This window comes from Capra hircus, chromosome 18 (genome assembly GCF_001704415.2).
Source record: "Capra hircus breed San Clemente chromosome 18, ASM170441v1, whole genome shotgun sequence".
NCBI classification, from domain to species: Eukaryota; Metazoa; Chordata; class Mammalia; order Artiodactyla; family Bovidae; genus Capra; species Capra hircus.
Window position 1 is genome coordinate 41,147,127 of NC_030825.1, and position 14,729 is coordinate 41,161,855.

At 38.3% G+C, this 14,729-nt stretch overlaps 1 protein-coding gene across 1 annotated transcript in view; it reads left to right on the forward strand.

The window, feature by feature from the left end:
• HYDIN (HYDIN, axonemal central pair apparatus protein) overlaps positions 1-14,729 on the forward strand; it is a 346,678-nt gene that overhangs the window by 129,109 nt on the left and 202,840 nt on the right. Inside the window, 2 exon segments of the mRNA XM_018063160.1 lie at positions 2,050-2,168; positions 6,675-6,898. Of these exon segments, the coding sequence (XP_017918649.1) occupies positions 2,050-2,168; positions 6,675-6,898 (343 nt within the window).

The following is a 14,729-nucleotide window of genomic DNA, read 5'->3' on the forward strand; positions in this document are numbered from 1 at the left end:
TATCCCCTAGTTACCACCCAGTTCCTGGAGGAAGATAACATCTTAATAGGGTTTCAGATTATATCTACATTTTCTTATGTACACTGACCAGCCAGCCCTCCATCAAAAATAACCAAGTATATAAGGAGATAATACAATCTGATGGAAGATTAAGATAAACAGTGAGAGCAAACCTATAGAGAGCCAAGTAATAGAATTTTTCAGACACAGATTTTTTAAAATGTTCTCACTGAAAACATTGAGCAGAGGCCTGGGAACTACAAAAAATCCAATAGGAAGTCTTGCACTGAAAAGCTATGATGACAAATTAAGAACTCAGTAGATGAATTTAATAGCCTGTTAGGTACAGCCAGAGGTAGATTTTGTAAACTGGAAATTAAATAAAATAACCAGTACACTAAAGCATGTAAGGACATAATGCAGAAAAGATCATAAGAACTGAGGGGAATGGGGCAAAAAGCTTGTGTGTGTGTGTGTGTGTGTGTGTGTGTATAAAGAAATGGGAAAACGGAGCATAAGCGGTATTTAAAGAGATAATGACTTTAAAATTCTCTGAATTGTTGAAAGATATTTATCCATAGATTCAAGAAATGTAGTAAATCTCACAAAGGATAAATCCTAACTACAAGAATGTTACAGTCAAACTGCAGAAAAACAAAGAAAATCTTAAAGTGGTCATAGAAAAGATATATTATCTCAAATGAGCAATAAGACAGTCAACTGAATTCTCAATAGAAACGGTAGAAGACAAGAAAGAATAGCTTGATGTCTTCAAAGTGCTTAAAGAAAATATACAGGAAACTGATCATAAATGTATTCAGTGACATTAATTATGCTATATGTTGGAATGAGACGTTGGAAACCACTTAAATATCCACAGAAGGGACTGGTTAAAAGTATTTAGTACATCTTTAGGTGATGATATGTAAAAATGTTCCAGGTGTATTCAGTCAGTTCAGTTCAGTCGCTCAGTCGTGTCCAACTCTTTGCAACCCCATGGACTGCAGCATGCCAGGCATCCCTGTCCATCACCAACTCCCGGAGCTTCCTCAAACTCATGCCCATTGAGTCAGTGATGCCATCCAACCATCTCATCCTCGGTCATCCTCTTCTCCTCCCGCCTTAAATCTTTCCCAGCATCAGGGTCTTTTCCAGTGAGTCAGTTCTTCACATCAGGTGGCCAAAGTATTGGAGTTTCAGCTTCAGCATTAGTCCTGCCAGTGAATATTCAGGACTGATTTTATTTAGGATTAACTGGTTTGATCTCCTTGCAGTCCAAGGGGCTCTCAACAGTCTTCTCCAACACCACAGTACAAAAGCATCAATTCAGCACTCAGCCTTCTTTATGGTCCAATTCTCACATCCATACATGACTACTGGAAAAACCATAGCTTTGACTAGATGGACTTTTGTAGGCAAAGTAATGTCTCTGCTTTTTAATATGCTGTCTGGGTTGGTCATAGCTTTTTTTCCAGGGAGCAAGCATCTTTTAATTTCATGGCTGCCTTCACCATCTGCAGTGATTTTGGAGCCCAAGAAAATAAAGTCTGGATTCCATTTCCTCTGCATGAAAGAAGGTGCAAAGTGAGGGTCAGATTAGACTCCTGGACTCAGATCTGTTAATGCCCTGGCTCCTCCTAAATCTAGGAAAGATCAGTGTGAACAAGTCTCTTGGAGCCCCATGTCGACTCTCATCTTATGGTCATATTTTAGAGACCATTTCTCTTTGATTTAGAGATATTATTTTCTTTTATAAGAAATTTAAGGATACAGTTAAGATATTGGGTTAAATTCTTTTTTTTAAGTTTTTTTTTCTGCTAAAAGTTCAGTCTCACTTGCAATATAAGCTGTTCTCTAAAGTTAAGAAAGTAATAGTATTTTTGTTTCTCAAAGATAAGCTAATTATTTAGCATTGGTTAAATTACATTCCCTCAGTCCATTGCAGGGAGCTGTTGCAATAATCTTGACTGTTTTTCTAATAAGAAGTTGTGGGTGATCTAGGGTAATAGAGCATCATTTAGGGTAATAAAATCTGAGTTGTTTTTACAGGTCGAGAGATCCGTCTGCCCCTCCGAATCAAAGGGGAAGGAATGGGACCAAAGATTCATTTCAACTTTGAGTTGCTGGATATTGGAAAAGTTTTTATTGGATCTGTACATTGTTACGAGGTAAACATTAGGATTGTTCATTGAGACTCAAAAGTATGTGCTGTTTTTGTTTGATTTTATGTGTTTTTATTGATAGGAAATTTTTGCCATCATATTTTTTCCTGTTATATCTGTTTGGACCCCAAATGATCAAACTCCTCTTCCTCCGTCCCAGTCTTACTGAAGGAAGCAACTTTTTTCCATCCCTTTCAGCCCTTCTAACTTTACAAAAGGCATCAAATTCATAATTTTATTGATTTTATCAGCATCATTTTATGAATTGCAAAGGGGGACACCATTAATATTATACGTCTCCCTATCTATTTAATTCTTGTTCTCTGACAACATAAATTCTACAGATCAGAGAATGGAGGACCTTTTACATTTTCCAGAATGTCCTAATGAGGATAGCTGTTTTCACACTTCAGAGTTTTCTCTAATTTAAAATTTTAATTTAATTTTCTCTGATTTAAAAACCAATCATCCTGATTCCTGGAAGCAATCTCCCTGTGTTATCTTTCCAATTAAATAGAAAACGATTTTTTTTCCATGGTGTTCCCATGGGTTCATGAGGATCAAAATTACTGCACTGTCACTGCATCATTAAATTCTTGTCTCGGACATTTGTTTACACTATATAGAACTATAACCTAGAAAGGTTATTGTAGAAAGACTCCTAAATTGTGTTTCCATGTCTATAGATGTAAAAACGAAAGCCTTCATGTAGTGAGAGACAAACAGGCACCAGGTTCCATGCTTTATTATGTGTACATGCCTACATATGCGTGTGTCATTTCCAATTTTTATGTACCTGTTTTATAAATGAGAAATATGAGGCATAGCAATTAATTCAACATTCTCGCCCATCAGGTGTGTGGGCCACGCATGTATTAGTTCTCTTGGTCCTCACAAAACCCATATGAAGTAGATACAATGACTGTTCCCATTTTATAGCTGAGGAAGATAGATAAGGTAATGCTACATACTATAACAAACAAATACAATCACATATCTATTTTGTTCCTAACATAAAGTCCCAGACAAGCTTGCTCATCAGCAGAGGGCTCTCCTCCTGCAGAGGATCAGGAACTCAGCCTCCTTCTATCTTATGGCTCTGCCCACCCTTACCCCTCACATGTGACTTGCAAGATTGCGGTCTCACGTGTATCACACTGACAATAGAATAAAAAGCATGGAGGGATGCGCACAAGAGGTTTCTATAGGAGGCAGCACCAGCAGTGGCACGTATCACATTCTATTAGGGTCTGTGGCTGCAAGGGTGACTGCGAAATGTAGTCTAGCTGTAGGCGCAGGAAGAAGAGGATATAGGTCCAGTGAGCAGCCAGCTTGACTCTGCCACATTTGTTAAGTAACTTGGCAAGGTCACATAGCTTGGAAATGCTAGTGAGCAGTGAGTGACTAGGGCCCTACATTCTGGGGGAAGAGAAGGCCCTGGGCTGGCTTGTCTGTCTCTTGGCATCTCATGGTGGACAAATCCAGTCTACAGGCAACTCACCTCTCAGCCCAGCCTAACTTGGCATGGAAGGTAAGTGCCCAGCTGATGTAGAGAACTTCCTGCTATGTCATTTGTCATCACATTCATCAGAATAAAGGATAGCCCAAATGGGATGATTTGAAAGGTAAATAGAGATGTTAATGTCATGTTGATGCGGAATATACCTAGAGCACACTTTAAGTGAAGTAATCAGTTGCGTGACTGTCATAAAATGAAAAGTGCACACCCACCATGTTGCGTTGTGCTGTATTGCATTCTGAAAAAAATAGTCACTTAGAGGGAAACAGGTATGAATTCTTATTGAGTTGATATTCTGCCTATAATTTATCCAGAATAAATTCCACTTATACCTTACAGACTGTGTCTTATAGATGCTACAGCAGAAAAGAGCATTTAGTTCTGATGCAAAATGGATAGGGTTTGCCCGAATATAATAATAATTTCTTACAAATTTTAAGAGAAGTGTATTTGAGCCCATCACTTCCCACCCTCCCACATTTGAACAGTAACAAACCACAGCCAGCTAAATATGTATTAAATTAAGTGTAGCATTAGACTGGACAGTTTGAGAACTGTGCAGTGCCAGAGAAGGTCATGGTAAGGTGCTTCTTATAGGAATATTTTGCACACACTGCGTATTTAATGCTGATGCCTCTTTGCATCTCTGTTTCAATTTATTACATTACCTACTTGAGACAAATTTGAATAACTAGCTATTGCTCTTAGTCATTGCTGAGCTTAGCAGATACATAAAGAATAATCCCCAAGAGTATACACTGTTCCCCGGTGTAATTAGAAGAAAAACAGATGAGAGGTGAAGTTCTTCTATAAATTTCCCCCTCTCCAAGGAGTTGGACTACAGGGTAAGGGCATTACTAGTAAACAGAAGATGTCAGAATTGTGCTGCCAAACAATTTCCTGGATTCCCTATACATAAATAGTTTCTGATTTGTCGGGGGGAGAAGAATGAAACGCATATTCTTTAAAATTGAGTTGGCCCCTTATAGAAAATCTGAGTAAGACAACAGAAAAGGCAGTCCTTGCACCAGCTCAGAGAGGAGAACAATGGTCCTTCAAGTTACCACCAGTATCTTTGAGTTGCCTTCAAGTTACCACTTCAAGTACATATCAGTTGCATCTTAAGCACAGATACATCTTAAACCCATTCGGCTTAACAATGGGTATATAAATATCAATCACTGTCCTTTGTGAACACTCATTGCCACTCACTAGTCTAAAAGTAGTTTAATAAATTTCATTTTCATGGCAATCTGAGAAGTTAGTAGTATTATATTTTACAGGTAGGGAAATAGGCACAGAGACGCTAAGCAGGTTCTACACGGTCATACAGCTTATAAAGTCAGTGGAAAAGCTGGGATTTGAACCCAGGCATTTGACTTCTGAGACCATGGTCATAATCACTTTTCTACATGGTCTTTTTAAAAGGAGTAAAGAATAAAACGTGGTTCCTATGACCAAGGAACTCAGAACAAGGGAAATGGGAAATAAATGAGTAACATCAAGTAACAGGTATCTTTTGGTGAATTATCCATCTTCTCTTGGCAGGAGCAGTCTCTTCCTTTGCAAGAGCTTCTGTCTCTATCCTACTTATGCTTTTGATTCCTTCTTCTCTGCTCCTCACGAGGCAACCTAATCTAGTGGACCCCCTACACCCACCTAACCCTATTACCTTGGTTACCTAGTCCCCTTTTCTTATTACAACATCAAACATCTAGTCTGGGCCTTGAGTGCATTATCTCATTTAATAATATAAATAGACTAGATCTCCTCTACCATACCTTCCTACAGCTTTGCCATCCCCGTTTTCTCTTTTACCACTAATATTGTCAAAACAGCAATCTGGAACAGTCAACCACTATTTCCTCTGCACCTGCACACTCCCTAAACATTTGTACTCTGGATTCCACAATCACGCTCTTTTGGAATTACTTTCTTCTTTGAGGGCAGGGATGGCCTAATTAAAAATAAAATATCTGTAGCATTTTCTCAAAGCTTATTCTCCTTGACCTCTGTCCACATTCAACCTCTTCTGGAAATTCTCTCGTGGCTTGCTTAGTTCCTGACATGCCTCACATACCTTTTTGAAGCTCTCTTCATTATCTCCTCTTTTTTTTTCCTCGTGTTTGAGTGTAGGTTGAGGGCACTTTCTACATAGAGAGAATGGCTGTTCACTTGTTCAGGTGTAAACATTGGCAAGGAATGAAGACTGTGTTCTAGAAGTCCAGGAGTAGGACTGTGTGGCAATGCTACAGGTTCACGGCAGCACCTGTGGCACGTGGCAGCAGGAGCAGTAGCCAGAGCCAGCGTAGAGGCCTCTAAGTGCCAAGCATGAGCTTTCTGCACACACACCGAGTGTGCAATCAACTATGGGCAAATTGGTTCCAGAAACTGATATATAGGAATAAAACTTCTCTGTAGTAAAACAGTAGCTTGCATAAGCATCCCCAAACAGTTATCCCTCCATTAGAGTTTAAGATGGAAATATCACAATAGAATGAAATCTAATGGTGCAACAAAGAGAATCTTTGCAATCTGGAATCCACAATTATATCTCATCTACATTATTCAAGCTACCTTATAAAGATAGGCTTAGATAGTTTTTGCTTCTCTATTCTGACTTGATTTTTACTTTTCAGCATGTCACTTAATCCCAGCCTTCTCATGTGTATAAGAGAAAGACATACCTTCCCTTGATAATTTCATGGATAGAATAAAAGGTATTCTAAGGTTCTTCTTCAGTAGATGTGATTATGATCAGTCTTTATAGCATAAGTATAATACATATGACTAGCTCCATTTTAAAGAGGAGATAAAACCACAAAATTATTTTCTGGCTTGGGACTCCTGTCTTTAAACAGAACACCATTCATTTTTCCCCTGAAGTTTTTCTTTGGAGCTGTCTTCCTGCAGCTGTCTCTGTGTTGGTGCTTATATGAAAATAAATCAGAGTCCCGTTGCCTGCTTTTTTCATTCTTGTCTTTTTGATACAGGCAGTGCTATCCAACAAAGGCAGCATTGATGCGCTCTTCAATGTGATCCCTCCAGTTTCACCTCTGGGGGCCTGCTTTGTTTTCAGTCCCAGAGAAGGCATCATCAAACCAAGCGGAGTCCAGGCTGTCCAGATCTCCTTCAGTTCTGCCATCCTAGGGCACTTTGAAGAAGAGTTCCTGGTCAATGTGAATGGGTCACCTGAGCCTGTGAAATTGACCATTAGGTAAGTTGCTTCTACAAGTAATATGGAAACTGAAGTTTTTACCTACTGCTTTCTTAAACTTCAAAACTAGATCACTTCACACATTAATGGAGAATTACTAGGTTGACAGAATGTTTATTTTTTGTTAATAACACTATTGATACCTATCTGAAAATAACAATATGACTCCCTACTGATTACTTTTAAACATCCAGGCACAAACATAAAATGTAAAAATAAAATCCTCTCATAAAATTATTTTAAAAACCAGAACTAGATCATGTCTTGAATATCCATATCTGTCTTTGTTGATATGAATACGTCAATATATAAGGGTGTTTTAAATTTCTACCAGTGTTTCTGTAGTGGACATGTATAACTTCTTGTAACATGGATGCAGTTGCTCTTTCGGAATCTAGTTTTTCTTTAAATTGCAGCCTTATAAAATAAAGACTTAAATTAGTTTCTGCTTACTCTCTCTGTTTTAGTATGTTTAGGGAAAGTAAGTTACTAACACCTGGATAAAATCATCTTCTATGACTAAGCTTTGGCTGTTACCCTATTAATAGTTTCTCTAAACTTTCATCTTTTGTTTTTCCCCATCTTTTGTTTTTATTTTAAGGAAATTATTTGAATGGTCTTATGCCTAATGCCACCAGGAATTGTAAAAGTCTACTCACAGTATCATTCAGTCAGTGCTAGACACTTGCAACTTTGGTGCTAGACATCTTTTGATGCCTTCCCTGGCTGCTCTCTTTGTCTTCAGGTTTTAAGAAGAAGTTTTCTGTGACCAGCCCATTGGCAGACCTATAACTTTGGTTCCTGGTGCTTTAGAAGTTCATGTCTTCAGAATAGATTGCAGATTCCATTTGGATTCCTACAGCAACAGGTTGTTAATTAGTCGATAGTCTCTCTTATTTTGGCTCAGTAGCCTAGCAGGGAGAAGGCAATGGCACCCCACTCCAGTACTCTTGCCTGGAAAATCCCATGGACGGAGGAGCCTGGTAGGCTGCAGTCCATGGGGTCACTAAGAGTTGGACACGACTGAGTGACTTCACTTTCACTTTTCACTTTCATGCCTTGGAGAAGGAAATGGCAACCCACTCCAGTGTTCTTACCTGTAGAATCCCAGGGACAGGGGAACCTGGTGGGCTGCAGTCTATGGGGCTGCACAGAGTTGAACATGACTGAAGTGACTTAGCAGCAGCAGCAGCCTAGCAGGACCTCACTCCATCTACAGCTGAGGTATCTCTCTTGGGGTCTAGAGATGACATAGAAAAGAGACAGGCACATTTCTGAGGCTTGAATGATCCTAGAAAAACTTACTGATCTTAAGATATCTACTGAAAATGTAGAATCTTAAGATTGACTCAAAGGTGATTACCATTTCTTCTCAATTCTTTCACCTAACTATCTCTGTTATAGGGTGAATTACATTCTCTCAAAATTCATATGTTGAAGTCCTAACACCCAGTACTTTATGATGTGACTGCACTTGGAGATAAAACTTTTAAAGAACTAATTAAGGAAAAATTAAGGTCATATGACTGGGCCTTAATCTAATATGAATGATGTCCTTGTCAGAAGAGGACATTAGGACAGATACACAGATAGGAAAAGACTGTGGGAAGACACAGGAAGAAGGTACCCATTTGTGAGCGAAAGAGAAAGTTCCTCATAAGAAAGCAACCCTGCCAACATATTGATCTTGGACTTCCAGCCCACAGAACTATGAGGAAATAAATATAGACACACTTAACAACAGAGCGCAAAAATACATGAAGCAGAAGCTTACATAATGGAAGAGAGAAATAGGTAATTGAACAGTAATAAATGGAGATGTCACTACCCTACTTTCAATAATGGATAGAACAGCTCACCAGAATATCTTAATAGAAGAGTTGAATATTACCGTAAACCAACTAGACCTAACAGACACCTGTAGAACTCGCCACCCAACAGGTACACTTGGAGCGTTTTCCAGAATAGACCATGCATGAAGCCATAAAGCAACTCTCAATAAATTTTAAATAATTTGAGTAATGCAGAGTGTGTTCTTCAACTAGAAAGGAATAAAATGAAAAATCAAAAGTGGAAGAAAATGTAGAGAATTTACAAATATGTGGAAATTTAAAAACACTCCTAAATTACCAATAGGTCAAAGAAAGAAATTACAAAATACTTTAAGATAAATGAAAGCAGAACAGAGTACCAAAACTTATGAGATGTGGTAAAAGTAGTGCTTTGAGGGAAATTGATAGCTGTGAGTGCCTGTATTTAAAAAGAAGAAAGATCTCAAATCAATAACCTAAATTTCTACCTTATGAAACTTGAAAAAGAAGAGCTAACTAAATCCAAAGCAAGCACAAGGAAGGAAATAATAAAGATTAGAGTGGAAATTAATGAAATAAAAAAGAAAAACAATAGAGAAAAAATAAAACTGAAAGTTGTTTTTGTTTAACATTGTATTGAAAGTTCTATCCCAGACAATTAGGCAAGAAAAAGAAATAAAAGACTTTCAGATTGGAAAGGAAGAAGTAAAACTATCTCTCTTTGCAGATGATGTGATTTTATATGTAGAATATTCTAAGGATTCCGCAAAAAAGCTATAGAACTAGCAATTGAGTTCAGAAAATTTACACAATATAGGCTCATATACAAAAATCAACTGTATTTCTGGAGAGTAGCAATGAAAATTCAAAAATGAAAATAAGAAAATTCCTCTTACAATAGTTAAAAGAATGATATCAGTTCAGTTCAGTGCAGTCGTTCAGTCGTGTCCGACTGTTTGTGACCCCATGAATCGCAGCATGCCAGGCCACCCTGTCCATCACCAACTCCTGGAGTTTACCCAAACTCATGAGTCAGTGATGCTATCCAGCCATCTCATCCTCTGTCGTCCCCTTCTCCTCCTGCCCCAATCCCTCCCAGCATCAGGGTCTTTTCCAATGAGTCAGCTCTTTGCATGAGGTGGCCAAAGTACTGGAGTTTCAGCCTCAGAATCAGTCCTTCCAGTGAACACCCAGGACTTATCTCCTTTAGGATGGACTGGTTGGATCTCCTTGCAGTCCAAGGGGCTCTCAAGAGTCTTCTCCAACACCACAGTTCAAAAGCATCAATTCTTCGGCCCTCAGCTTTCTTCACAGTCCAACTCTCACATCCATACATGACCACTGGAAAAACCATAGCCTTGACTAGACGGACCTTAGTTGGCAAAGTAATGTCTCTGCTTTTGAATATGCTATCTAGGTTGGTCATAACTTTCCTTCCAAGGAGTAAGCATCTTTTAATTTCATGGCTGCAGTCACCATGTGCAGTGATTTTGGAGCCCAAAAATATAAAGTCTGACACTGTTTCCACTGTTTCCCCATCTATTTCCCATGAAGTGATGGGACTGGATGCCATGATCTTTGTTTTCTGAATGTTGAGCTTTAAGCCAACTTTTTCACTCTCCTCTTTCACTTTCATCAAGAGGCTTTTGAGTTCCTCTTCACTTTCTGCCATAAGGATGGTGTCATCTGCATATCTGAGGTTATTGATATTTCTCCCAGCAATCTTGATTCCAGCTTGTGCTTCATCCAGCCTGGCATTTCTCATGATGTACTCTGCATATAAGTTAAATAAGCAGGGTGACAATATACAGCCTTGATGTACTCCTTTTCCTATTTGGAACCAGTCTGTTGTTCCATGTCCAGTTCTAACTGTTGCTTCCTGACCTGCATATAGGTTTAGTTGGGAATAAATGTAACAAAAAAAAGTGTTAGACTTGCACATTGAAAACTACAAAACCTCATCAAAATGAATTTAAAAGAAGACCTAAATAAGTGACATAGATTAGAAGACTTAATATTAACCTAAGATGGCAAAATTTGACAAAGTGATGTATAGATTCAACATGATTCTATCAAAATTCCAGCTGTCCTTTTTGCAGGAATTGATGAGCTGATATTAAAGTTTATATGGAAAGGCAAGAAATCCAGAATAGCCAAAATAATTTTTAAAAAACCCTAAATTTGGAGAACTTCTATATCCCATTTCAAAACATACTACAGTTTTGATACAGTAATCAAGAATGTGTTATACTTGTATTAAGATAAACATGTAGATCAATGGCACAGAATTGAGATTCCAAAAATAAATTCATATGGTTATGGTCAGTTCATTTTTATCAAGAGTATCAAGAAAATGCAATGGGGAAAAAGGGTAGTATTTTCAACAAATGATGCTAGAGCATCTGGATATCTACATTTAAAAGAATAAAGCTCCATGGAACCCCCCTCCATCTCACACCATATACAGAATTAATATGGACTTCTCTGGTGGCTCAGACAGTAAAGAATCTGCCTGCAATGCAGGAGACCTGGGTTCAATCCCTGGGTCAAGAAGATACCCTGGAGAAGGGAATGGCAACCCATTGCAGTATTCTTACTCAGATAATCCCATGGACAGAGGAGCCTGGCGGGGTATAGTCCATGGGGTCACAAAAGAGTCGGACATGACTGAGCGACTAACACACACATAGACCAAAGACCTAAATGTAACAACTAAATTATAAAACTTTTAAAATAAAACATAGGTGCAAATATGCATGACTTTGGATTAGGCAAAGATTTCTTAAATATGACACCTAAGTATAAGCAATCAAAGGAAAAGTAAGTAAATTAGACTTCATCAGAATTTTTAAATCTTGTGCTTCAAAGGACACTATTAAGAAAATGAAAAAAGCAAACTACAAAATGGGAAAAAATATTTGTAAGTCATATATCTGAAAAGAGGCATCTGCCTAAGATATATACAGAACACTAACACTCAATAACAAAAAGACAACCCAGTTAGAAATGAGCAAACCCTCTGAGCAGACTTTTCTCTAAAAAACTAGTACCATAACTAATACCATATGAATAGACTCTCAGCATCAGTAATCATCAAGGAGATGCAAATAGAAAGCACATTGAGATACAACTTCATACCTGTGTGGATGGCTATAACTTAAAAATAGAAAATAGCAAGTGTGGTAGAGAATGTAGAGAAATAAGAAGCCTCATACACTGATGGTAGGAATGTAAAATTTGCAGCCACTTTGGAACAGCCTGACAGATTTTCGAAGAGGTAGGCTTTGAATTACCTTATAATTTAGCAATCCATTCCTAGATACCTACCCAAGAAAAATGAAAATTGAAATCCACACAAAAACTTGCATGTGAATGTTTAACACTGCATTATTCTTAGTAGCCAAAAGGTGGAAATAATCCAGGTGTCTCCCAGCTGATGAATGGATAAATAAAACGTGGTCTATTCACACAATGGAATGTTATTGAGACCATAAAAAGAAATGAGAAAAGAAAGAAGGATGTACCTGCTGCAACATGGTACCTGTTAAATGGGTGATTTTATAGCATATGAATTTTATTTGAATGAGGCTGTTATTTTTTTTTTAATTTCCAAGAGCCTGTAATATTGAATAATAGTTCTGTCATTTCATGGGTGAATTTTTTAAATCTCTCCTCTCTTCTCCTAAAGATCCCAAGCATGCACTGTGTAGTGTTACATGTCACTAGGAGAAGGCACTGGCACCCCACTCCAGCACTCTCCTGGAGAATCCCATGGACGGAGCAGCCTGGTGGGCTATAGTCCATGGAGTCTCAAAGAGTCAGACACAACTGAGCGACTTCACTTTCACTTTTCACTTTCATGCATTGGAGAAGGAAATGGCAACCCACTCCAGAGTTCTTGCCTGGAGAATCCCAGGGACAGAGGAGCCTGGTGGGCTGCCGTCTATGGGGTCGCACAGAATCGGACACGACTGAAGTGACTTAGCAGCAGCAGCAGCAGCAATGTCTGAATAGATCAGAATGTACTTGGGTTTTCCACTGTGAATAACAGAGTTTAGAAATCTTCTAGGAACCTTCTCACAAGTAAGTTTGGGCTAGTTAATACTCCAGGTATTCTGTGAAGGTGAGGTCTCTTAAGTCTCTGGACCTTACCATTCATACCAGCTCCCATGCTTCTTCTTTTTTTTTTGCATGTTCACTCCTTGTTTCTTGCAAAGGAAAGGAAAATCTGACTGTGGAATGTTTATTTCATCCTAAAACTAATTACAAATTGCTAAGAGAAATATTCTTGTCTAAATTGCATTTGTCCAGAATTGTTCTAGCATGTCATACCGCAAACAGTAATTTTGAAAACTTGGTAAATATCTGGTGTCGCAGATAAATGTCTAATGATAAAGGTTGAAATATGTGTATAATTTATTATTTATTTTTGGTTCCACACAGTGATACTCATTTTACTTATGACTTTGCCAGGGATACTCTCTTGGGCCTTATAGCCCAGGAAGTCTCTATAAAGTTTACATTGTGGATCTGAAATTTTATTTCTTATTCTTTTACCGTCAGGTAATCTTCTTTCCTCAATACCACATAATTTTTGCTGGTATACTTGAAAGTTATCAAAACTATTGCTGAATTTTTTTCTATTTCTCTTTATTTCTCCAGCTGCATGACATAGTGCTTAAAGTGGTTGGATAAACAACACTGTAAAATTGAAGTGATTTTTTAAAATTACCTATAAGCAATTTTGTACTCTCCTGTTTTTACGTATGTGACTTTATGAAGTTTAACTGTATCATATTTTTCATTTAGTCTGTTTTACATCACATCATAATAATTCAATCACTCTATCTCTTAGTCTTTAAAATTCTAATCTTAAGAGACCACTGCATTGGTGTTGGGTACCATCTTGGCAGAGACTGTCCTAATATTCAGAATCCCTGTTTGAATGGATGTGACAGTGTCTAAGCCCAGTTGGTATTCAGCTGCCGTTCCCTTAGTTACATGTGCCTTTGAACAAATGCAATTTAACTCTGGTTTTTTCTGCTTCACTGATTAAACGACTGCATTGTGCAATTTTGTGATCTTCTTTCCTATTTCTTTATGCTTTTGTGCACCGAAGACACTTTTGATCTATTTGTTACTTTGGCCTCCCCAAAACTTTTTTTTACAAGTCAAGTATCTAATCTGTAGGCTCATTTGACTTCATTCTCAGCTGGATCCTAATTCCTCCTGAGTACCAGCGGCTCCTTTTGAAACCACTTTGGATTATTAACATGAAGCAGAATAGATGGTCCTGGGAAAGGCTTTTAGAATCGAAACCTCCTGCACTGAGTCTTTGTTGTCATCTCTCCTCCCAGGCTTGCAGGAGCGTCTCAACATATTATAGTCAGATCTCTAGCAGCCAGAAGTATCACTGGGGCACCAGGTGCATTCAGCGTGGTATGACACACCTACATGACCAACATCTGGGTCTGGGTGGATTAGAAGACTCAGGCTTAGTGGGATTTCTGGTATTTGTGTGTCTCTAACTTTTGAAAGCCTGGCACACAAATGGGGGATTATTTCAGTTCTTACCTTTGGTCTAGAGATTTTAGGGACATGGACCATGGGAAAAGGCAAGAATAAGCAAATACCTGATATATTAGTTTTCTATTGCTGCTGTAACAAATTAACCACAAACTCAGTAGCTTAAAGCAATACACATATATTATTCTAAGTCCAACACAGGTCTTACTGAGCTAAAATCAAAGTATTGGCCAGGGCTGTGTTTGTTTATAGTAGCTCTTGGGGAGCATTCGTTTCCTAACCTTGTTCGGCTCCTTGATGCTGCCCAGTCTTTAGCTCATGGTCTCCCTCCTCCATCTTCAAACCTAGCAAAAGCTGGCCGGGTCCTTCTCACATTGCCTCGCTTCTACCTTGTCTTCTGCCTCCATGTTCTGATTTTAAAGACCCCAGTGATTACATTGAACCCAACTAGATAATTCAGGCTAATGTGCATATCTTGCATGCATGCCTGCTAA